General features: G+C 50.6%; 3 protein-coding genes across 6 annotated transcripts in view; 1 reads left to right on the plus strand and 2 right to left on the minus strand.

Moving 5' to 3' along the window:
• Positions 1-2,126: 2,126 nt before the first annotated feature.
• On the minus strand, positions 2,127-11,407 carry CLEC3B (C-type lectin domain family 3 member B). 2 transcript variants are annotated; one of them, XM_006173914.3, is made up of 3 exons: positions 11,158-11,405; positions 7,026-7,124; positions 2,127-2,669 (listed from the first exon to the last, which is right to left on the minus strand). In XM_006173914.3, exons 1-3 carry the CDS (start codon positions 11,264-11,266, stop codon positions 2,269-2,271), a joined length of 609 nt encoding a protein of 202 aa, XP_006173976.1. In that variant the 5' UTR covers positions 11,267-11,405; the 3' UTR covers positions 2,127-2,268. The 2 variants fall into 2 exon arrangements, with proteins under 2 accessions (XP_006173976.1, XP_032314930.1); XM_032459039.1 differs by lacking the exon at positions 7,026-7,124 and having other exon boundaries at positions 11,158-11,407.
• Positions 7,034-24,350, plus strand: part of ZDHHC3 (zinc finger DHHC-type palmitoyltransferase 3) — a 107,480-nt gene continuing 90,163 nt past the window's right edge. The window contains exons 1-2 of one of the 3 annotated variants that reach the window (XM_032459033.1): positions 7,034-7,170; positions 10,809-10,897. The gene's annotated coding sequence lies outside the window, so the exon portion shown is untranslated. Of the gene's footprint in view, positions 7,171-7,800; positions 8,045-10,586; positions 10,717-10,808; positions 10,898-24,350 lie in introns of those variants that run through there. The other 2 variants (XM_032459032.1, XM_032459034.1) reach the window with 2 other exon arrangements.
• Positions 19,756-24,350, minus strand: part of EXOSC7 (exosome component 7) — a 30,900-nt gene continuing 26,305 nt past the window's right edge. Inside the window, exons 6-8 of the mRNA XM_032459038.1 lie at positions 24,177-24,300; positions 22,996-23,151; positions 19,756-19,998 (exon numbers count right to left, since the gene is read on the minus strand). Of these exons, the coding sequence (XP_032314929.1) occupies positions 19,894-19,998; positions 22,996-23,151; positions 24,177-24,300 (385 nt within the window). The 3' untranslated portion in view covers positions 19,756-19,893. The remainder of the gene's footprint in view (positions 19,999-22,995; positions 23,152-24,176; positions 24,301-24,350) is intronic.

A 24,350-nucleotide genomic window follows, 5' to 3' on the forward strand; every position in this document is an offset into this window, starting at 1 on the left:
CCAGTATTTCAAATTGTCTCTTTGTTGGGCATCTTCAAACTTTTTTACACACCAGGGCAACACATGGTAAAGAGAAATGGATGATTGTGAAGGAGGGTGCTGCCATCAATACATACGCCTTGGAAAATTCTACAAATTTTATAGCCAGGGCCAGGACTAGGGAGATGAGTGAGGCACTCAACTGGGGTACAAAATTTAAGGAAGTGCCCCCCAAACTCAGTAATTATGGTAAATATTTGAACATGATGTTTTTAAAAATCAAAATTAATGCCAAAAAATCCATGATAAAAAAAAAAAACACACCAAGATTTAAAATAAAGACAAGATCCTAGGATAAATGTACCCCAGCTTAAAGTCCACAAGTCTCTGTTTCAAATGTAAGAGCACTGGCGGATTATTAAAGATGGGTAATGATTCTCTTGCTCATACTGCTTCCTGCTGCTGGAAGCAGGCAATGCTCGCTGTGGGCCCCTAGGAGTGCCTCAGCCGCACCTCTCCACCAGGCAGGACCCACGCTCCCACACAGAGGCATGGTACCCTCTTGCCGGCAGCCACCCAATGCAGGAACTTTGAAAAACCCATAGCCACCTAGCTACCTCCTGCCAGATAGTTGAGTGGGATAAAATGAGCCCAAGTCTCAGAGTTGCCAGACCTAGATTTGTGTCTCAGTTTTACTTCTCACTTGCTGGGCCATCCTGAAAAAAAATCGCATCACCATTCTGAGCCTCAGTTTCTGCATCTGTAATGGATCTCATTAACTCTTCCTTTAACTGTTGAATTACACGAGATGCTTTTTTGTGACAACTCTGAGCAGACTGGCACAAAGTACACAATACCTCCACCAACCAACCCCACTCCCCTTGATCAAATCAAACTATCTTCAGTGTATTACTGAAGGCAAGACACACGAGAAGACAACCAGGGAGAAAAGGTGCCGCAGAAGTCCAGACAGTGGATGCTGCTGTGGCGGATGAGATAGGGAAGACCTCCCCTAGAGGGTGTCACTAGAGCTAGGCCTTCATGATTAGATGGGCCAGGTCACTCCAGGAGCTGGCCAGTAGCCTCTGGAGGTCACCAGACCACTTCGATGATGCTTATCTCAGGAAAGTTCCAGTAACATGACACAAGCATCATGTGGTGGTGGAAAGGCCAAGGCCCTTGTAATCCTGGCTCTGCTGCTTACTACCTGTGTGACCAAGGGAAGTCACTTAACTTCCCTGCGCCTCAACTTCCTTTTCTACGAAATTTGGATAATAACACATCTTGTCCTGGGTGGATAAGATTAAATAAGACGACATACCTAAAGTTCCGGCGATGATGTGGGCTCAGTAAGTAGGTAGTGGTTACTGCTAGTGTGGAGCTTTCTGTGAGGATTGGGAAAGGAGGGGGACACACCAGTCAGGAAATGTTGGCAACTGTTATATTTGGCTCCTGGACCAGCCCCCTTGTTGGGCAAGAACGGGGTTGCAAATATCCCCTGTGAGCAGCCTGTGCTCTCACCCCACCCCAACCTCCCCAACAAGACTCAACACATCAGTGCACCCCAGAAATGAATCCCCAACAGGAGGGGGTCGGGGTGGGGGTGTGTCTCCTCCCCTGGAGTTGCAGAGGGGCTGCTGGATTCCAACACATGGAAATGGAGTCTACAATAAGAAGCCTGAAATTTTGAATAAGGGCTGTAACTTAGGTAACAGTATGTTATCAGTGGTTCATTTCCTGACCTTGATAATAGTGCTGTGCTTATGGGAGAAAATGTCCTTGTTTTCAGGAAACACACTGAAGTATTTAGGGGTAAAGAGGCATCACATTTGCAATTATTGTCAAACGGTTAAAGAAAAAAGAAAAGGATAAGGAAATATGGGAAAATATTAATGTTTGGAGAATCTGGGGCAAAGGTATACAGGAATTCTTGCAACTTTTCTGTAAGTGGGTATGAAATATAAAGTTCTGTTTTAAGGCAGCAGCAGTCTGGGGTTCCCTCGTCACCCCTTTTCTTTTCCTCCTCCTCCTCCTCAGTGAGCCAGCTCACCCTTTTTCACTACCTCCCTCCTCGCCTCCTTCCACGTGCCCTCTTCCCGGGCTCCCAGGCTCTCCCTGCCTCACGGACCGGCACAGACCGCAGCGACTCTGCCAAGCTGCACGCACTTTATTTGCAAAAGGAGGCTCCCAGCGTGCGGGGCCGGGATGCGGAGCATCATGGCCCCACACCCCGCTTCCCCGCTCACGATCCCGCTCGCCCCTCGCCCCGGCCCCGCCCCACCCGGCCAGCTACACGATGGCGAACTGGCAGACGTAGGGCAGCTTGTCGCGGCAGCGCTTGTCGAACCACTTGCCGTTGGCAGCACCGGCCAGGGCGGCGCAGTTCTCGACCTTGCCGCCGTCAGGCTGCGCGGTGATCTCCGTCTCCCAGTTCTTGTAGGTGATGTGGCCGCCGGTCATGTCCACCCAGGAGCCTTCGGCTGCCATGTCATTGAAGCCCAGCCAGACCTCGGCCTCGCCGCCCACGCTCTGGCGCAGGTACTCGTACAGGGCGTCGTTCTCGGAGCCTGTCTTCGGGGTGCCCAGGGTGCCCCCGCGCGAGATGCAGTCCTCGCTCGCCTCGTGGAAGGTCTTTGCCAGGACGAAGGCCAGAAAGCACTTCATGTGCACCTTGGTGCCCTTCAGGCAAACTGGGAAGGGGAGAAATGGCAGTCACCCAAATGTCTCCCATTCCTGAGGCAAGAGCCAACGGCTGGAGCAGGCGCACCTTCCTCTTTCCCATCCCTGTCCATCTTATGTGCCCTGGTCCTGCCCCAGACCCACGCCAGAGGGCCATGCTGTGGTGGACACTGATGCACAGCTCAGATCCCCATTCAAGAGGTGGTTCCTTCTGCTAGGAGTGAGGTCAGCCCCCTCAGCTGCAGAGGGCCTCTCCCTGAGGTCACATCCTTCCCTGGTGCCACATCCAGTGCCTGGGGGATGCAGGAGTGTAAAGGGCAGGTCACCTCTGCCCCAGGCAGGATAATTCTGAAGGGGCTTTTCAGCATCAAGGTGCCACAGGGTGGCAGAGGCTGGCATTGAGCCTGCGCTACCAAGTGTATTTCCTGCCCCTCCCTCCACCATTTATCAGGGGATAAATTAACTCTATCTCAGAGTGAGCTTCCCAGGTTGCCCCAGCCACACCCTCCCTAAGAAAGAAGTTTGCAGAGCCAGGGGACATGGTGACCCAGAATGTAGACCACACTCCAGGTACCCAGGACCCCAAATCCCTGCCAGAGGTGCCCCAGCAAGCTCCCAGCACCTGCCAGGGTCCTCTTCTGGGATCAGTGCTCCTTGGGGTAGGGGCTGGGAGGACGGAGTTGAGACAGCAAGATTCTTGGACAGAAATGATGGCCCAGGCAGTGGTAGGCAGTAGACCAGGGACTAGCTCTCTCAGGCATGGAACTCTAAGGAGTCCAAGAATTCTAAATGTAATGAAGGTATATATTTGGTCAAGTTAGGAGCATAGAACATTTTCATGGTTTGTTGTTGTTGTTGTTTTAGTGGTAGCAGCATTCCCTTTATTTATTTGTTTAGAGGAGATACCAGGGATTGAATCCAGGACCTCATGCATGCTAAGCATGTGGTCTACCATGAGCTATACCCTCTTCCCCCAAAGTTTGTTCTTTAGCTTGGTTTATAACTTAAATGGATGTATGCCTCCATTTGTCTTCTTGCTGCTGACCCCCAAACTGTTAGGGGTGGATCTGCACCCCGTCACATCCCCTCACTCACCCACTCACTCAATTACTTTTGTTTAACACAGCTCCATGTCCCCGTGGGCATCTGACACTCCTGGAACTCTAAACCCTGGTCCACCGTGGAGGTGTCTTTACTCACAGACTCTGTCTGAAGTCAGCCGGCCCCATCCTTTGCTATCCTGCAGCTCATACAAGCCGGGCTTCATTGCCCTTCCCCAGCTTGGCCCCACGCTGCCTTTCCTTCCTACTGGGGACACTGTCACATACTGCCTAGACCCTCTCAGGATGAAGGACTGATTACCCCAGCCAGTAGGAGCACTGGGGGGAGAGCAGCCTGCACCCAGTGAGGGCCGACCAGCCCTCTTGCCCCAACTCAGGACAGCTCTGAAGGGTCCTCCCCTCATTAGGGCTCCTTCTGCAGTCCTCCCTCTGCAGCTGGCTGAGGCTTTCATTGAGACAGTGCACTCTACCCACTCCTGCTTCCTTCTGCCCCGTCCCTTCCCCAGGCACCGATCCTTAGGGTGCTCCCTGATAAACCTCCGGCAAGCTAGACTCTATCAGGGCTGCTTCCTGGGAATCCACCCCGCAACACTCCCTCTAATGTAGTGTTAGTTTTCAGTGCCTTATCATGAGATGTTACTGACATTTTGTTGCTCTGGCCTATTTGTGACCCATGCTAGCCCTTCATAGCTTTGCTCCTGCTGTTCTCTCTGCTCGGAATCCCTCTTTGTCTTCCTACACGTGCTTTGAGGGCCAGTGAATACACTGATTCCATGAATATATTGAGGCTCCCAGAGAACAGGACCTCGGCTGGGTCACCTCTGCCTCCTTGTGCCAGGGTTGGCGGGGCTCACATGTGTTTGCTGATTGGAGGAGGGACAGTGCAGACAGTGGGAGGGGAGGGTTGCTCTCCTAACCCCTGATTCTCTCAGCTCTTCACCTGGGTCAGCAGAGCTCAGGAATGCCTCGTGTGGGATTATTGACAAGCTGTTTTGTGTGCTGTGGTGGTAAAGGAGAGGATAATGAGAGCCCATGAGCCTCCTGGGAATCAGCAAATATGGAGGGTGTTTGGATCTCCATGTGCTGTGGACTTTGCACAGGAAGGTCCCCACCACAGCACCTCACTTCAGGGGGCAAGTGGCATCTGGGTTGCATAGACTTCACATAAGCACAAAGCTTAGTCAGAGAGAGACCCTAGAGCTTGCCCTGCAAGTCTGCCCCCAATCCTTCCACTTAAGGTGAGGAAACTGAGGCCCCAAACGGCACTTTGCTCATTCTAAACATTCCCCCGTGGCAGACATTGTTGGTAGACTCAACACCCCTTCCCAACTCCTTTCCCCTTCTCACTACAGAGGTGGGAAAAGCTTCATTCTTGTATTGAAGCTACAGGTGGTCATGTGGTAGAGCTCTGACCAATAGAACTGAAATGGAAGACCTTCACTTTCTGGATAAATGGGACATGTGTGGCTAGGCTACCCGTCCTCCTTCATCTTGCCTTGAATGCACTCATGATGCCTGGAGTTGGGGCAGCTGTCTTGGCACCATGAGGTGAAGTTTCTGAACAAAAACTTAGAGCTGCCTACTTCTGGACTCAACTCTTTGTTTAAGCCACTGTTCGTTTTTTCTATTACTTGAAGCCAAAACATGGTAGACACATCCTTTCTAGAGCCCCTTACTGCTAAACTAAGCAAGTTTTATAGTCATGTTTGTCCTCCCTTCAAAACATTTTACTGTGTTGATGTGTGGCAGGCTTTAGAGACAAGGGCAATCAAAAGCAAACAGGACCCCTGTGTTCTTGGGGCTTATAGTCTACTGGGGGAGGCAGACATAAATCAACAAGTGAATGTATCACTGCAAACTGCAGTAAATGTGATAAAGGAAAGAACATCATTCTGTAAGAGCTGATAACTGAGGAGCCTGATTGAGATGAGGGATTGGAGACACCCAAGATGGTGATGCTAGAGGCATTTATTAGGTGGATCCCAGGGGAGCAATTCAGGCCAGAACAGCATGTGCAAAGACCCTGTGGTGAGAGGGACAGAGTGTGGTGCTTTAGAGGGACAGAAGGATGGCCAGTGTGCTCCTGAAAGAGAAGATCTGAGTGGGAGGGAGTGTGTGAAAACTGTCCAATGAAAAGGATCCTAGAGGTTTCTGAGGAGGGAGGAGGGGAAAGCCCAAGGCCCAGGGATGGATACACCTTGGTCAGAGAAGCAACAGATGAGAGGGTGGCTGTGGGCACAGGAAGGTTTGTAGATTTCCTAAGAAGGAGCCAAGGCGATTCCCAGATGATAACCTGAGAGGCAGCATAGCAGAGCCAAGACAAGACTCTGCTTATTTCGGCTGTTGGTAAGACACTCAGCTTCTCGTTGGAAAATAGAGGTGGGGTTAGAGTAATAGGTCCACTGCATGGACTTTCTGTGCGAGTTAATGAACATAAAGCACTCAGAACACCTGCCAAGCGCTCAGGAAGCTCGCGTCTAAGTGTTACCTGTTACTGTTAGTCTGTATTGTGTGTTCTCCGGCTCAGGGTCAGGAAAGAGTGGGTGAGTCTGAGATGTGTGGAAAATGGAGACAATATGAAAGGAACTTGGTGGAGAGAAAGAGAACAGGTTGCCCAGGCAGGCTGGCCAGGCAGTGCTGGTGCAGGTGGCTGCCAGCTGGCCGTGTCCCCAGGCTCCAAAGCTGTGTCTTTTCCATCCTTGCTTGGCGGGTTAGTGCAGGGCCAGGAAGGCCAAAGCCCACCTTTCCTCACACCCGGCACACGCCAGGCAGCCTGCTTCCATTCTGATCCTAACTGTGCTAATGAGCCAGGTGAGCATGAGCAAGGAACAGGACCGCTCTGTGCCTCAGTTCCGCTCTTTAATGTGGGGATGATAAATCCTGCCTCAGTATAATGACGATGATGAAGAGTGACAGCATCAGCAAAGCTGCTGATGGGGTGGAGCTAACATGCCCTGTAAGGCTGTGGGGGCTGGCTCAGTGGAGGGTCTCCTGGGGGTTCATCAGGGTGGCCTCTGCTCCACAGAGCGTGCCAGGGCTCATTTCCAGGGGGTGGTAACAGATTCTTACGCGAGAGCTGCTTGTCCTTCTGGGACATTGCTGCTTCCACACATCAGCGGATCCTCCCAAGAGGAAGCAGGCTGAGGAGTGGGCTCCCAGAACCCCACGCCCTGGCCTACAGAGCTGGCCTGCAGGAGCCAGTGAGGGCCCTAGTGCTGGCTGGAGGCTACAGTGGATTGGTGGCTGCTGGCCTGAGCTCTTCTGTCCAGTGTGTCCCTGCACGGAGAGGCCGCCATGTGCACTCACCCGTCTGCAGGGCCTGCTGCTCCTTGAGCAGGGCCACCTCCTGGGCCAGGCTATCCACCTGGGTCTTGAGCTCCTCAATCATTTTTGGGCTCACAGCATCTAGGATGAAGTCAGAAGGAAGTGGTGACAATCACAAACACATGAGGTAGGCAGTGGGGATGGGGGCAGGGCAGGGACTGGGCGGGGTGTTGGCCACAAGGGGACGGGGAGACTCTCCTTGACCTTGATATCTTGGCGGACTCCCTCTCTCTCTGTTTCTGCTGGTGGTACACTGAGTAATGGCTTTTGATTTTCCTTCTGCCAGGGGACCATCCTTCACTTGCTCTTGCTAACATGAGACCTGTGCTGCATTGTTTAGGAGGGTTACTGGGATCAAATGGAGTTGGGATTGGCAGAGGCTGGGTAGGAGGTGCAGGCAGAGCCTTCAGTGACCCCCAACCTCCCTCCCAGCTCCAGAGGAGAACAGAGCACAGGAATCAGGGCCAGGGCCCCCCATCCCCAGTGACCTCCCAGATTCACTTTCCCAGGCTGGAGGAATAAGACATAGGGCAGGAGGGTAGGTGCCCCAGCCTGGGGCTGAGCATGTCAGTACAGGTTAGCGTGTGCATGGGCTCTGAGGTCACACGGAGGTGGGTGACCAGGGAAAGGTGCTCAGCCTCTGGACCTACTATCCCATCTGTAAAATGAGATGATAATAGCCCCACCTCTGAGGACTCTGAAGTAGACTAAAGACTAAGAGAAATAAAGCATGTGACCATCGCTTGGCTCACAATCAGCCCTGTGACGTAGGTAATGTGTCTCTTCTGTACCACCACCCGTTCGCAGGCCGGAAACTAGGCCATACTGAAGCGACTCGCCTGAGATGGCAGCGCCAGCAGCCAACAGGGCTGGCCTGAACCCAAGTCCACATGGCTCCAAGCTTGTTCTCCATACCTCCGTGATGGCAACGGATTCCTAATGCAAGCCTTCCTGAGCACAGAGTCCCTTTTGGGAGTCAGTTATGCATGCATGAGAGGCAGGTGGGAAACGTCTGTGTGTGTGTAAGTTGAGAGCTGAGTTGGTGGACCCCAGTCTTTCCGAAATCCCAGAGGCTTCAGGAAAAGCTGAACTCAGCTTGGGTGGAGAAGGGAAAGTGCTTCCATGGCTCATCTGGCTGTGCCTGCATAAAGTCCATGGTATGAGGGGTGAAGTCAGTTACCCCTTTGTCCACCGCAGATGCCTTTGCAGGGGAATCACAGGAAACATGTGAACAAGAAAGATACTGGCAAATACAGAAATTCATGATGTAGCTTACCAAACACAAGGAAATTATCCCCAGATGAGCAAGGCAAAACAGCAGGTATTTGGGGCTGGCAAACTAGCCTGACTGGGTTATGTGTGCCTCCCACTGGGCCTCTGCCTCAGTGGTTTACAGCTGCTCTGTTCCCAGTCATGTGATGCACCAGCACTGGGCGCCAAGTTGAGTACTGCACAAGGGCACTCGGCTGAGAGGATAGAGGGGGGCCGATGTCCAGCCCCTAAGCCTTGCCCTGGCTGTGCTGTCTGACCAGACCAGAGAAAGGATGCCCATCTGTCATTTGTCAGCGCAGAGGGGAGACCTCTTGTGATTTGCACAGAGGTGCCCTGGTATACAAGGGGCCTTCCAGGGACTGGCCAAGGAGTCAGATGCTAACAGAGCTCCACTGAGGAGGGAGCGGGAGTTGGGGCGTTTCTACAGCTCTGGGATGGGAGTCGGAGCCCTTGTGCTGCCCCTCTCTACCTCCGAGCCTCAGATTCCTGATGCGTGTTATTGAAACAGATGCCCTCCAGGTCCCCAGGACCCTGTTCTAGGGGTCTGTGACCCCCTATGAGGTCATCCTGCCCACCTGAGCTCCTCTGCAGGTGTGGCCATGTGGCCCTCGGAGCTCCAGACGCCTGAGCCCTTCCTGCTTTACCTCTGGCTGACCCCACACAGCCAGCTGAGGCCACACCCCACACCATCGGCAGATGCTCCCCGAAGCAGCCTGGGCTCCCGGCCTCCTCACCCCACCCTGGGGGCCAGCATGGGGCGTGGCATATGCTGTCCTTTCCTCCCCTTGTCCATCCTGCCAACTTTTCCACCACTCGACAGTCACCGAGAGGGTCTCTATGGACATGACGGTCCTTCCTCTGGACTCACTCCCCAACTTTTATGCACTGGCCCCTATGACTAGATTGTTCCTGTGATTCCTAGTCCTGGCTGCTCCCAAGAATCACTGGAAACTGGTGGGAAAAGCAGATGCTGGGGCCCACACCAGCCCCCTGATCCAGCATTTCTGGGGCTGGGTCCCAGGCACCTGGATTTGAATGTATTTCGCAGATGACGCTGATGCCTGAGTGAGAACCATGCTGTTCTCAGATCGATTCACATCTTAAGAGCAGGGACTGTGATCTGCTAGAGTGTTCAGCACATACATTGGCCCCTACATGGAGGAGGCACCAAAAGCATTTGTTGTGTAGGTGGGCAGTAGGTGGAAGGAAGGAAAACCAAGCTGAAGTGGGTTTCAGCGAGAGGCAGGGCTGGTCAGGACACTCCACTCTTGCTCTGTCGGCTGTTCTGCAGGCTCCAGAGCCCTGGACCTCCGGGGGCCATCTCCATGGAGACCACTTGGAACCAGGGTTCAAGTGTAGTAACTGGAGAGGACCAGGGCATTGTCTGGTCTGACCTTCTTGCCACATGATCAAATACGTATTAAATCTTTGGTAGACTTGAGAAATGAGCAACTATTTGCCACATTCAAAATTGTATTATTTGCCTTTGAAACTGTGTACCCTTTACAAAGAATGTCTGTTGGTGGCAATATTAGCTAATGCTCATGGACACAATGCATGCTCTTAAGTCTTATCTTTTTAGTGAACATTTTGTAGAAGATAATATATGCATATAATTTTTAAAAACCCTGAACAGTTCAAAACATAAACGTCTCTTTCACAAGCAAGTCTGCCCTCAGCTCCTTAGTTTTTCTTCCCAGAGGTAATCACTGTTACTAACTCCTGTGGGTCCTCCCAGAAAAATGCTATGTACATATAAGTAACTATACATTTTCATATAAATGCCTTTTTCAAAAGCAGTGTCAGCATAGTATCCATTCTGTTTTGAACTTTTCATTTTTTACTTTGTAAACTGAGCCTTGGGGATTATTTTCTGTCAGCACCCAGATCTGCCCCGTTCTGTGTTGCAGCTCTGTGGGTCTCCATGGTCCTGATGTGCCTCTATGGACATCACCAGTCAGTGGCCAACGGGCAGCTGCCCATTTTCAGAGGCTCAGAGAGGAGCCTGAGGGCTGCCCATGCCCCCTTCCTTTCCTGCCTTCTCTGTGCTCTTGGCCTCGGCCACCTGTTTCTCTGCCTAAATCAGCACTCTCATCCCCTGGAACTCTCTCCCCTTGCCTCTGAGCCCTGTGGGGGGTGTCAGCCCGGTTCTCGTTGCCATGGCATTTCACTAACGTTGTCTCAACATAGCCCAGGGTGACCTCACTGCCGGCAGGGCTCCAGGGGCAGGCCTTGCTGAGGCCAAGGCAACTCAAGGACACCCCAAACCCAGAGGCAACAGAGGGAGAGCAGAGCTGCCTCTGCTGCCCCAGTTTGGGTTTGAACATTTTTATTTCCTCAAGCCTGTGATACACTACAGGACTAAGAATTAATTTGTTCTTTTTTTTCCCCTGCATGTCAAGTATGTCCTATGTGCTAGGCACTTTACATGTTTTATGTCATTAAATCTTCACGACAAGCCTTTGAGCAAATGCCACAATCCCCTTTTTACAGTTGAGAAACCCAGGATTTGGAGACGACAAAGCAGAGCCTGACAGCACTCCCTGATGAGAGCCAGCCATCTCCAGACTGCCCAGCCAAAGGTTTGATTTCTTTGTAATGTTGGGGTTGGGGGGAGGAGTGAATGTCAGATTAAGTGATCTGGAAGGTTGTTTCCCATTCTGAGAGTCAGTGACTCCTCCATTTCTGACAGCTGCCCCTGCTGCAGGGGAACTCTCCCAAGCCTCAGGGGGTACTTCACTCGTGGAGAAGGAAAACAAAGGAAGGGCAGAGCATGAGGACCAGCAAAGGAGAGGGCAACCAGCTCCCTGGAAGATGGAGAGGGCCCTGCCGCCCTCCTTACCTTTCTTGACATTTGCAGCCTTCTTGACCTTGGGGGTTGATACCTCGGCAGTGACCTGGGTCAGGAGGGAGAAGAGGCAGAGGAGCAAGTAGGGCCCCCAAAGCTCCATGCTGCTGCGCCGGCTGGAGCTGCTGCTGCTGCTGCCTGCGGTGGGCCTGGGTCAGAGAGCGCTGGCAGCTGTGGCCCAGGCTGCACGTCTTAAGGCAGCAGCCACAAGGCCCTCTGTCCAGGAAAACCCTCCCAGACTTGGCTGTGGGAATGTAAAAAAAAAAAAAAAAAAAGCCTGCACAAGGAGGAAGGCCTGGGAGCCACAGAGCCTCGCTGTCCAGGGAACACCCACCCAGCATCCTGACCCCGCCTTCTGAAACAGAGTCATTTTCTAGGATTCTGAAAAATACACGCTGGCCGTCATAGCTCACATCTGCTGAGCGGTTTCCTTGGGCAGGCGCTGGGTCATGCATTTCCCTGGCCTCACGGAGGCCTCACACGAGCAGTGAGGGAAGTGCTGTCCTTTCTACATTTTGCAGTTGAGGAAACTGAGGTTCATTGAGATTAAAGGAGCCCAAGCTACCCAGCAGTTAGGGACAGCGTCAGTATTTGACCCCAAGCAGGGTGACTGCAGAACAGTGGTGCTACGATGTCCCCTTACAGACTGAGCTGGGGCTGATTGCTGGATTGTTTAGAGTGCTTGCTATGATTCTTTCATGGTTCTGTCTCTATGTACTTGATGCATTGTTGATTAAAAATACAAGGGAGTCCTCTCCTTTCTTCACTTCTGGTACTCAACCATCCTGTCCTGAAACAGAGGTGGCCACTGTGGGAGAAGGGAAGTCATGGTGTCCCAGAGTGCTGTCAGAGATGGAACAGGGAGGAAATAATGTCCCCAAGGAAGGCAGCCTGGTGTGGGGTGCCAGGGCCCAGCAGGGGCAGAGGGGGGCATCCCCAGGGAAGCAGAGGTCCTGTATGAAGTGTTGGAGTCCAAGCAAGGAGAAGAAGGGGTCCACTTGGGAGAGCAGAGGTGAGAGATTGCTCACATACCGGGGCATCTATGGAATAAGTAAATCTATTAAAGACCAAGGGAGCCAGGTTTCTCATTGTCAGAAAAGGGAGGTACAAATAGAGAGAGAGAAAAAAACCTAGAATGAATCCTCTGCTATAGGATTAAAATTGGAGTTATCAGCGTGCAGTTGTGGACTTCAGCAAGTAAAGAGGAACCTATGAATGTTGGTGGAAATGTGCACATCAGCTCCGCAGCCGTCTGGGAGGGCCTTGGAGCAGCAACCCCTCTGCAGCCTTGAGCATACCTAGCATCCGAGTGCCGGTTTCTAAATACAGCTTTCCACCAAAAGAACCAGAGCACCTTGGAGGAATGGTTGATTCCAGCACTGGGGCAGGAGAAGTAGAAAGTGAGCCTAGAACAAGTTGTTTAGCTTGAAAGCAAAGAAGTGTTTAAAGAAGGATGGGAACGTGCCAGGACACAAGGCAGCCTGAAGGAGCTTCCCGGGGCCAAAACCAGGGACAGTTTGAGCATCAAAATAGTGATAGTAACAGTAGAACAGGAAACCATGAGTATCCACAGATGTAAATAAGCGAATACACTGGAAGTCTGATTTCCATCATCTCAGATTACTTGCCCATAAAATACTTATTAATTACAAAGAGGCAAGCGTCACATCACAGTGGAGAAGCCTGGCAGACATCAGTTTAAGCAAGTGACCAGAGTAAGCGTCATCAGTAATGCGCCAAACACAGAGCCCGCAGCACCTGAGCACCTGTCGGGCTGCAGGGTGGGGAATGCAGCCCCACCTCCATGAGATTTCTGCCCAGGAGACATCATACAAACCCAGCCTGGGGGCTTTCTAAAAACGACTGCTCAACAATCTTCAAAACTGTCCAGGTCATGTCTCAGGAACTGTTTCAGACTGAAGGAGGTTGAAGACACAGAGTAGCAAATGCGCTGTGTGGATCTGAACCAGACCCTTCGGCTCTCATGGACCCCACTGCAACAACTGGAGGAACTTGAGGGGTCTGAGGAGCATGTGGCAGCGACGTACCGCTTGGATGTTAGTGTCCTGCTAGGATGGTGTGCTGTGATTTCGGAGGAGAGTGACCTTGTCAGGAGGAAACAGGCACTAAAGCACAAGGTAGAGGTGGGGCATCAGGTTGACAACTCACTGGAAGATAGCTCAGGGAAAAACATTCTTTGTGCTATAGTTGCATGTTTTCTGTGAGCTCGAGAATGTTCAAAAAGAAAGTTCAGTGCTATGTCAGTCAGCCTTTTCTTCCAGGGTCCCCACCTTGCCCCATCTGGTCTGTGGAGGGATGTGCCTGCAGCCCCGCCTGGCTGGTCCCGCCCCTGTGGTCCCCAGGGCAGGAGCCTGGGGCAGGCAGCAGACACTCATGAGGCCCTTTCTGTCACATTCTGGGAGTGGGAGAGTGTTTTATATTCGCAGCCAGGCCCTCACTGAGACAGTTTGGGATCAAAGATTACACAACCTAACAGGGAGCCTTGCTTCCTGGAACTCTGGGTGGGTAGCACATGACAAAAGAAACTAAATGATTCTTTTTCCTTTTTAAAACTCTTTTGCTTTCTTGGTTTTCTCACCTCAGCTCTTTGGCAGCAGGGAAATGGGAGGAGCTTATTTCCAAGTATGAGGCAGCCAGAGGGCCCTCCTCCTCCCCCCCACCACCCCCAGTTTATCAGGAGGGCCTGATTGTTGAGGCCTGGGTATGCTGGGGAGGAGGGCCCAGAGAGGCTCTGCTGTGAGCATTCAGAGCCCGGGGATCCCTACTCCTGGTCTCATCTCACGCGAGCCCTGCAGGAGCGTTGGCGGAACACACTTGGAACTCTTAGCACCCCATCATCCCACCTCTCGATGTGGGTTGTCCTTTTCCACTGACCTTGTCAGACGTCTCCATGTGCTTGCATGTATAATTCCTGGGATGAGCTCGTCATTACTCTGCAAAGTAGCTGGTTCCAGATGCTCGGCTTGTTATAAAGTTATGCAGGCAGGCCCCTGAAACATCACCCTGAGGTCCCTGGCACTGGCCTCTGAACAGTCATTTAAGAGGCTAGGAAATGTTTGAAACGCGCCTTCCTGTCCCTCTCTGACTGTCTCTTCTCCATGTTCCTTCCCCTTTTCCTCCCAACTTTTCCTCTAAGATATGATTACTGTAGTTTTTTTATCTTCTGGAAAATCACCTTGGAATAGATTTTTGCTTGTCACGATCCTCACCATGGTGCAGCTCCCAGAACAAAACGTGTTCTCAGGAGCCTGCCAGGGGCAGGGGCCGGTGTCTCCGGTGGTCAGACTGGACAGTCCTTTCAGAAAGCCACTTCTTTGTAGCCATCATGCCTCATTGGTTGCCAGTATTGAGCTTATGGCCATCAAACACCCAGGTCCCCTTGTCTACTCCCAGCTCTCCCCGGCCAGGTGAGAACCATCATTGTGACCACCTGCAGTGGACTCACCGACAGCCCTGGTGGGGTCTATGGATCTCACCCTCCCAGCGTAAAATGTCTCCTGCTGGCACTGTCCCTGAGGCCTCTACCAGCCAGTAGGACAGCAAGTGGGGGTGGTTTCAGCCAGAAGAACAATGCTGGGTTAATGTTCACAAATTGCCCACCCTCAGGGAAAGGTCCGAGTACTAACACACCTACCCTCAGGGCACAGGCTTTTCATGCCAGTTTCCCTACATTCCCTACAAGGAATCATCTTGACAATAAAGCCCAGAGGCAGAAAAATCAGAAGAGTGCTCTAAAAGGTACATTTCAGTTTTCAAGTGGTTTTTTTTTTTTTTTTTTTCTCCTAAAGCTATTGGATGTCTGAGTTATATAAAACTAGCTCTGGCCACCCCACCCATGTCAGCCCAAACAACAACAAAATTCTGGCCCAACATGGAACCACCCCCACCCCCTACCCTGCACAGATGTTTCCTTTTAGCTCCACTGGCCCTGTGTCAACAGAAAATGTGGCCCGCCTATGGAGCAGAGAGAACTTTCCACACTCTCTTCAAAGGTAAGAATGTCCAGGGTGCACATCTCCAAGAATATTGTGAGGGCAGTCTCAGCCCTTAGTCAAAACCAAGGACACATGAACGGCCTATAACCAAGGCCTCCATGACCCTCATTTGTTCCTTTTCAAATCACTTTGGCCTGATGCTGTCGTTCATTCAAAAAAAATTGGCTCTGCCCGTGCGTGCCGGGCCCTGGGGCACACAATACTGGGGGAGGCAGTACACCACCTAGCCAAGTTCTTGGCTCCATGGGGCCCACATTCCCTGTTGTTTTTTTGTCCCTAAAGGTCAGCAGTGTCCTAGTGGAAAGAGAACTGGGAGTCCTAGATTCCAAATCGAGCTCAGACACCCAGCGCTGTATCTTTTGGGGCAAGTTATTCAAGACCCAGATTCCTGCTCCATAAAATGGGGCAGTAATCACTACCCTGCCTACACAATGGGATTCTTGCAAGGAGCACGTGGAGCTGCCCTGTGAGGCAGCTGGGCCCCCGGCCCCCTCGGGGCCCCAGGGCCTCTGCCCACCCCTTTATTCCTTCCGCTCCAGGGGTGAGACAGTAAATGACCTGACCTCTAAATCTGGGAAAAACAAACTGGGCACTCACAGCCCAGTTCTGCACTTATCTGATGTCTTCAGCTATAATTGCTTACACGGGAAGAGAAAATCTGATTAGTTCTGTGGAATACTACAGATTTCCATCTGCCACACTGACACCTGTCCCCTCACCCCCACAAATGGCCTTAAAAATCAACAAATATAAACCCAGTTGTGTATTTAGGGAAACTGAAGTTTCCAAATTATCACCTTAGCCTTGCGCAACCTCACTGGAAGTTTTGCTGGTCTCTTTTTCCCCTATAGAACCTCTCTCTGTGCACCAAGTCTGCAAATGCCCCAGGGAAGGAAACAGCCAGTGACAGACTTCTCCCTTCTAAAGATCTCTCCCTTCTCTGGAATTTTTCAGAGAACAAGCTTTTGGTTTCATTGATTTTCTCCACTGATTTCCTGTTTTCAACTTCATTGATATCTATATCACTCTAATTTTTATTATTTCTTTTCCTCTGCTAACTTTGGATTTGTTTTTTTTCTAGTTTCCTAAGGTGGAAACTTAGATAATCGATTTCAAATCTTTCTTCTTATATATGTACTCAACGCTATAAATTTCTTTCTAAGCACTGCTTTTGCTACATCCCACAATTTTGATAAGTTGTGTTTTCATTTTAATTAAAAATACTTAAGTTCACTTGAGACTTCTTTGACCCAGGTGTTATTTAGAAGTGTGTTGTTTAATCTGCATGCATCTTGGGACTTTCCTGCTATCTTTCTGTAATTGACTTCTAGTTTAATTCTGTTGTGGTCTGATGGCAGATCACTGTGACTTCTGTTGAATTTGTTGAGGTGTGTTTTATGGCCCAGAATCTGGTCTCTCTTGGTGAATGTTCCATGTGAGCTTGAGAAGGATGTGTGTTCAGCTGTTGATGGATGAAGCAGTCTCTAGATACCCATTATATCCAGTTGATCAATGGTGTTGGTGACTTGAGCCCTGTCCTTACCAACTTTCTGCCTGCTCCATCTGTCCTTTTCTGGGAGGGGAGCTGCAGTCTCCAGTTACGATAGTGGATTCATGTAGTTCTTGCAGTTCTGTCAGTTTTGACCTCATATATTTTAACGCTCTGTTGTTAGGCGTGTACACGTTACAGATTTGTATGTCTTCCTGAATAACTGACCCCTTTTTTCATCGTGTAATGCTCCTCTTTATTCTTGATAACTTACCTTGCTCTGAAGTCCCCTCTGTCTGAAATTAATGTATCTACTCCAGCCTTCTTCTTGATGAATGGTATCATGGTTTTATCTTTCTTCCTCCATTTACTTTTAATCTGTGTCTCATATTTAGAGTGAGTTTCATACAGCCGCATTAATTTCTTTTTATTTGCCTGTTGGTCTTTCCGATTTGGGGAGCACTACTTGCCCTGTGGCCTCACTTCTCTTACAGATCTGAGAAGTGCTGTGGCTTTTCCAGTTTGTTCAGTTCTAGTGCCTCCTCCTCATTTACTTCAGGAGCCATCCCAGCGGTGAAATAGGACCACTTCGGACCTCCCTGCCAGGACGGGAAACCCCCTTTCCAGCCACGGTCCTGGTGCAACACCCTCAGATCCACTCCCACTTCTGTTTCCTTGGTACCTGCCAAGCCAGGTCTTGCAGTTATTCTGATAAGTACTCTTTCTTCCCTGTGGCAGGGACTGAGTTCCCTGCTCAGGCTGGGCTGTAATTAGACCCCAGTCATGGGTCTGGAGCCAGTGAGGGGAGGTGGGGCAGAGGTCGACGAGCACCATCTCATGAGACATCTGCCTCAGGGACGTCCTTGCATGGGAAGTGGCACAGCGTTTCTTTCAGGAGATGACTGCTGTCCTCTAGCTAGGGGTGGGGGCTTCGTCTGCCCGCCCAGAGCGTTCAGGGGAATAGGAGGGACTGAGCCCCTTTCTTTCCTGAGGGAAGCCCCGACTTTGGCAAAGGAAACCTGCCAAGGCCGCACCTTCCTGTGCAGCTCTGCCGTTCTCACACAAGCACTGGTGCTGGGGCGAACTTCTTTATGCTTCGTGTTTTCATTCCTCTTTGGTTACACTCCCAGAAGTGGAATTATTAAGTCAAAGGGCATGAAATTAAGACTTTTAATACACACTGCCAGATTATTTCCAAAAGGTTTTGAAGAGCATAGATATGCACTTCACTGGCAGTTATAAGTGAGCCTTTACTGAACAAAAACAAATTATTGTCAATATTCTGAATTTGCAGGCTTGAAGTCACACAATTTGGGAGACCAAGGAATCCCAGAAACAATAAAACCAACTCGAATATTCTATAATGCTGCAGTCCTTCCGTGCCCGCCCTTACCCACCCCACCTCCAAGCCCTTAATTGCCTTTTGGCTGCCTTCAGCACTTCTCCCTGGTATTTACTCAGTGGCCACTAAAGACAGCTCTGGTTCTGCTGGATGAAGCAGTGGGTTTCCCCATGGCAGTATTTTTCCACGTCTCTGCCTTCAGTTTTCTTGTCCCTTATTCTGGGAGGTGCAATAGTCACACATTTCCCATTAACGCTTCTCCTGGAGAGACCGTGCTCATTCGGTACTTTGTTTCGTGTGTGAGGTACACTTCTCCAGGTAGGGCGGTCTACAGAAAAGGTGTGGGCTGACAGACAGATGCTAGCATCTACCTCTCCCTTTCCTTTGCGCTGTAACTGCGTAGCCAGCCAGCCCAGCTGGGTGGCTGTTGTACAGCTGGCCTGGCAAAGCCTCATCTGTCTGTCTGTCTCAACTATCTGATGTCTTTAATCATCAAAACCAAAGGTTTCTAAACTTTATTCCCACTCCAGTTGCATCTGTGCACCCCTACTGTCAACGTTCCAGCATGGGCAGTCAACCAGGGGCGGGAGGAGGAACGGGCTGACCGCTGCCTCGCTGGGAGCACTGTCATGGCGCCTGTAAGGACAATCACTGGAAAAAATGAAAAATGAAGACCCAAGCTATTCTCTCAACAGGGCAGCAGTTCCAAGTCCAAGTCTAGGCAGCTGCTTCTCTCCATAGGAGAGGAGGTGCCCTGGCCATGCCGGGAGGAGGTGCCCACACCAAGACCTCTGGAACTGATCTGAAAGGGCTTCAGCTCACATTATGTTCTTTCCATTAGGCAGGAAATTCCTAACTCCTTACCCTGTTTGTCTAACTGAAATGCAGAGAGTAAATGCCATGGCTGAAATACCCTCCTTCATGAATCAATTCCTTCCCCAGGGCTCTCTTTAAGATTGATTGGGGAATTTCAGTTCCCCAGGGGAAAAAGAAAAACACAAAGACTGCTCACCCATAAGTGGACTTAATTCGAACACACTGCACTGTGAATAGAACACAGGCTTATAGGACGAGCTTTCTGGCGCCACTGAGAATGGCCTCTCCTTCTGTCCCCAGAGTGTGAAGGGAGACTGAGTAATCAAATGACAACATCTCTAAAGCAGCTTTCTTAATGCTCATAAACATAGAAATCTTACAAAACACCAGGGAGTGGTTATAAAACACAAAGCAATTTCAAAACAAGAGTAATAAGAAAGGTTGGCTAAGGACCAAAGTAGATGTTAAGTGCCTAGGGAGGTGGGCCAGGATCTCTTGGAGGGCAGGAAGAACTGGGCTCCCCCAGACTGGAGAAGGCTCACCAGCCAGGCGGAAGCCCTGGGTCTGCATCTGGGGCAGAGTGCCTCCTCAATCTCCCCAACCCAGAAGCCCCCAAATATACAAGGTGGATTTTTTTTTTTTAATACAGTTATTATTTTGAAAGCTCTATAGGGGGAAGAAGTAGACAATATACATATCATAAGCATTTCCTTTGAACCATTTTTCTGCTAGGTCCTTATTCTAGTGTGTCTGCTATTCTGAACTTCTGCAGCAGGAGATAAACCAGTCTCCCTTGGGAGGCCCATTACCAGAGCCCTCTGGTCAGAGCAGACCTCTGGACTCAGCTGTCACTAGACAATGGTCAGACTTTCTGAGGGGTCACCGAATGGCATCTTGGCTTGCAGTTGAGGAACTCTAGCGATACCAAACCAGACCAGAAAATAGACTTTAATTGTGCTTGTATAAATGTTGCCTTAAATTCATAATAGTTAAGGAAAATATATACAAACTTCAGCTTAAAGGAAAAGTAGGAAACAAACACTCTGCAGTTGGTGGCTGACTGCACATCAGCCCAGGAATCCGACTTTCTGTCTCTTGGGCCCCAGGCTCTCCTCCTTGTGTAGCAGGCTCTGCAGGGATGTGTGCAGCACTTTGCCCACGCGCTTGCCAGTCTGCAGGACAGAGAAGGGACAGAAGAGGGCCAGGCCCGCTTGTGAGGCAGACACACGCTGACCAAGAGAGGCTCCCCTTCCTGCCAGCTAGCCATTCTAAAGCGGCACACGTCCCGTCTGCCTTATAGGTATTTTATCTCATTAAACAAATCAATACAGAAACAAACCCCAAACGCTGACAACATAATAGTTACATTCTGGAAGACCCTCCATTCCAAAAAAAAAAAAGATGCCAACCCTCAGGCAGCAAGCAGGAAGTGGCAAAGTCCACCTTGGTCATTAGCTGCTGCCACTAAGAGCAGCTAAACTGTCAACCAGCTGGACTTGCTGACAGCTGAGTCTCACTGTACTGCAGTGAGGAGACACAGGGAGACCAGAGAATCCCATCTGATGAAGGAACAGGTGGTGCTGAGGACCTGTGTTAATAAGCAATTTTTAATTTACCTGCCACCAAAGATCTGCTCAGATGGGACCAAAGTCAGTACCTGGATAGGGTCTTTGATGTCACTGCCATGCAGAGATGTGAAAGGCAAGAATGTTGGAATCAAGACACATCAAGAGGTTGGACAACCCAGAGATTTCCTAATTAGCCCCTACACAGCGTAACAGGAGGGGGCCCTCACAAACAAACAAAAAACCCTACAGAACAAAAATCTTTCTTTATGCAACTGGTATTCTGTCTCTCGGCTCATGAACATTTTAAGAACACAGTGAACCAATTACAAGTCTCCATCTCATCAAGTCTTCCACGTTCCCATTGCAGTTTCAGTTCACCTGTGCCGCTGGTTCCATCCCGACAACATCAGGGGGAAACACACCCAGGCCTCACCCTCACCCTAGTCCTCCTTGTCACAGGTGTCGCCTCCCCAGGGCTCTGTGCCTTCTCCCCTGGCCCCTGACTGTAACACGGGATGAGACTCCAAGTATTACTGAAAACTCATATAAAGAGAAGATCTCAGTCTAAAGGCGGGGAAGTGAGCAAATCTGTGAAATGCAAAGTCAGGGTTAAGGTCCAAAGTGACTTTGGAAAGATTTTTATCCTAACATCAAAAAAAAAAAATGTCCAAGTTGATCAAATAGAGGTACTGCTTATTCATATAAATGAGGGCGGGGAGAGGAGACAGAGAGGACACCAGGACTTGAGAGGTCTGAACCTGGACCTGCAGGAAAGAGACTGCAGAGGTTAGGGGCAGAGCTGCAGGACAACCTGAGGTTCTCAGCTTTACCATGAGCAGCATCTCTGGGTTGCTGCATCCTCGTACGAGAGAAATGGGGAGACAGGGCCAGAGGCTGTGGTCCCCCTGCAGACCTCACTCCCCGAGCCCCAGGGAGGAGGAAGCTCAGCTCCCTGGACAGCGCTCTGGTTCTCCCTCCATCCACGGCAGCCAGAGCCCACCTGGGTCATGAGGTTATTAAAATAGCTCATGGCTCAGTGGGACTCTGGGGGCACAGTCTGGGTTTGAATCCTAGCACCAGCATTTAAGAGCTGTGAGGCCTGTAGGCAAGTTACTGATCGTCTACATGCCTCAATTTTCCTCGTCTATAAAAATAAGGGTAATACCAGTTGTTACCTCACAGGTTTGTGAGGAATAAATGATGTGATACATTTAAAGCACTAGAAACAGGGTGGGACGTGAAGTAAGCACACAACAAATGTGAGCTGTTATTTATTGTTTTTGTTGTTGTTTAGAGCCTGGAATTCTCATCAGACTCTCCTCTAAAAGAAGATTTGGGAGGCGCTCGTCTAGAGAGGCCTTTGGTAGAACTTGTAAAGCATTTTAAGAGCTTTGGTTTCAGAACACCTGATGCCATGCACAGCTGGAGACACTGGAACTCAGGGTGCTTAATGTGGATCAGACAGAGTGAGAGTTGACAGTGCAAACTGCGATGTGTCAGTGCTTCCCCACTACATGGCCTGCCTACCCCTCATGACACGGCAGCAGCAGACACTACTGCTGTTGTTAGCCCCTCTCTGCAGATGAGGGAGCTGGGGCCCAGGCCACATTCGCAGCCTGGGCAGTCTGGCTTCAGAGCTCACGCTTGCGTCCTCAACACTGTATACATGGCCCATTTTTGCTCTCAAATAAGATGACAAAAAAAAGACATCAAGCGCGTAGAGTCTTCAATGAGAATCACTGTTTCTGGGAAGGAAGGAAGGGTGTAGATGGCAACCTTAGTGCTGTCAAGCAGTGACCTCTGGGCACGTGTTGTGACACAGAGATGACTTAAAACAAAACCTCCCAGGGCTGGTCAATCTATTCCTGGCAAGTCAGTCAGTTAATCAGTCTCAAAGTCCTCAAAAGCTTCTGGAGAGTTGAAGTGGACACGAGGGAAGGAAGGTCTGGGAAGACATGAGTGAGCGGGACCTGGTCCCTGCTGCAGAGGGGTTTTCAGGCCAGTGAGGTAGACACACGGGTCAGTCAGTAACCAGTCGGTACGGAGCAGCTGGAAAGTGCCCTAATGGTGCTGCCAGACGGGCTGAGGAGCCCTGAGAGGAACGTGCACCTGAGACAGTCGGGAGGATCTCCCACCGTTCCTATTTGTCTCCCTTTAAACACTTCCGGACCCACAAGAATGGGGAGATGGCCATCCTTCAGCCCCTGGCTCTACCTCTGCTCACTCCCTTCAAGTGACAGGAAGCAGACAGCCAGGAATTCAGCTCCCTCATCAAATCACAAAGGCTTGGAATTCTGGAGTTATAAGTGACTCTTTACATTATCAGTCCGACATTCTTATTTAGAAACATGGGCCTGGCGATCAGAGAGGGAGAGGATAAGCGAATGTTACGGGCAGGTCACTACCTCCCAGCCCAGAGCCCCCACCACCACCGCCACCACCCTTGGCTTGCTCAGTGACATCCGGCTGACACCAGCTGTTCCCCACACTCCCAGCCTGGGATGAAGTGGGTAAATGGGGAGAATTCCCACAGTGTGACCAAGAGGGCAGGAAGCAGCAAGCACTCCCAGCCAGGTCCTGGCCTCGGAACCAGAGTCTCACCTCCATCATCTCGAAGATGCTCTCTGGGTCCAGGCTGCCCTTCCCCACTTTCCTCATGCATGTCACGACTCCTTTGCTGGTCACGGCCACCAGCAAGCTGGCCAAAGAGCAGGCCTCCTCCTGAAGAGTAGCATCTACCACGTGCCGATAGCCAATCTGCAGGGACAGGGCAGCAGTGCACACATGCAGGTGACACACGTCCCAGACCCCCCACCCCTGAGAGCCTCACGAAGGGAATATCAGCACCAGCAAGGAACCTGCACGACCCATTCTGGATCTTATTTTAGATTCTGCTCATATGGAAAATATCTGAAGTAATGTTCAATCATTCTGTCACAGGCCACTGTGTAAGCAGTGCAATGGAAGCATGAAATGGAAATATGGGCGTGGGGGGAAGGTGGTTAGAATTACAATTCAGAGACCAAGTCAGAGGCCCCCTGGATGTTTCACTGAAGACAGATGGATCAAGAGGGCCCGTGCTGAGGGACGTGCTCAAGGATGAGTCAAGGGCAGGCACCTCTGGTCATCCCAAAGCTTCACTATACTCCATGCTCATGAAGTGATTCTGGTGGAATTAAACCTGACCCACTCTGTCCAATTTTTATATAATGAAACCTTCGTGTAATCAGTGACAGTCTCAGCCAAAACAGGCCCTCTGCACAGCCCTGGGCGGGGCAGCCACATGTCAGCATCAGCTGGGTGTTTGGCTCCACAGGCCTCGGTGCTAATGTGAAACCTCATGACGCATCAGAGACCCAGGCCCTGCTCCAACCCCCTCATTTCATCGACGTGCACATTAGGGCCCACAGAGGGGACAGCGTTCGCCTTTCAACCACCCTTTTACCACTCAGCCAGCCTAGACACCATAGAGTTGAGAGTACTGAAGGTAATATGCATTCAGGATGTTTCACTGTAATGCCTGGCAGGCAGGAGGAGCTTAACCAACTGTGGCTACTATTACTGTGAAGCTGCTCATGTGCCCCTGGGACTCCGTATCTTCCAGTTAAAAAGAAAAGAAAGAGCTGCTCATGGTAGTGGTCTCTATATTAGAAAATTACTGAGTTTGGGTTAATACTGCTTCAGTATGGGTCATGAAACTATAACTTCCCAACCTATTAAGTAACCTTGGGGTTGAAGAAGACCCACAGGGAAGACAAAAACCATGAGATACAAGCTCATACCTTACACAGGGTGACGATACAAGGGACATTCTCTACGCTGAGCCGGATGCAGTCATAAGGGTCATCAGACAGTTCAATGTCCTTCGACCCCTCTTCATCCTCCAGAACACGAACTCTTGGTATCCTGGAAGCAGAAGCATAATTAAAATCCCCATTTACTGAAAGGAAGGATGA

The sequence above is a fragment of the Camelus ferus genome, chromosome 17, assembly GCF_009834535.1.
Source record: "Camelus ferus isolate YT-003-E chromosome 17, BCGSAC_Cfer_1.0, whole genome shotgun sequence".
Taxonomy (NCBI): Eukaryota; Metazoa; Chordata; class Mammalia; order Artiodactyla; family Camelidae; genus Camelus; species Camelus ferus.

Bases quoted from the DNA above. Each gene is read 5' to 3' on its own strand.
- CLEC3B (XM_006173914.3), bottom strand. From the start codon at position 11,266: ATGGAGCTTTGGGGGCCCTACTTGCTCCTCTGCCTCTTCTCCCTCCTG. The intron at 7,125-11,157 runs GTAAGGAGGGCG...ACTTCATCCTAG, and splicing joins GGCTGCAAATGTCAAGAAAG to ATGCTGTGAGCCCAAAAATG. The intron at 2,670-7,025 runs GTGAGTGCACAT...TCCCCTTCCCAG, and splicing joins GCAGCAGGCCCTGCAGACGG to TTTGCCTGAAGGGCACCAAG.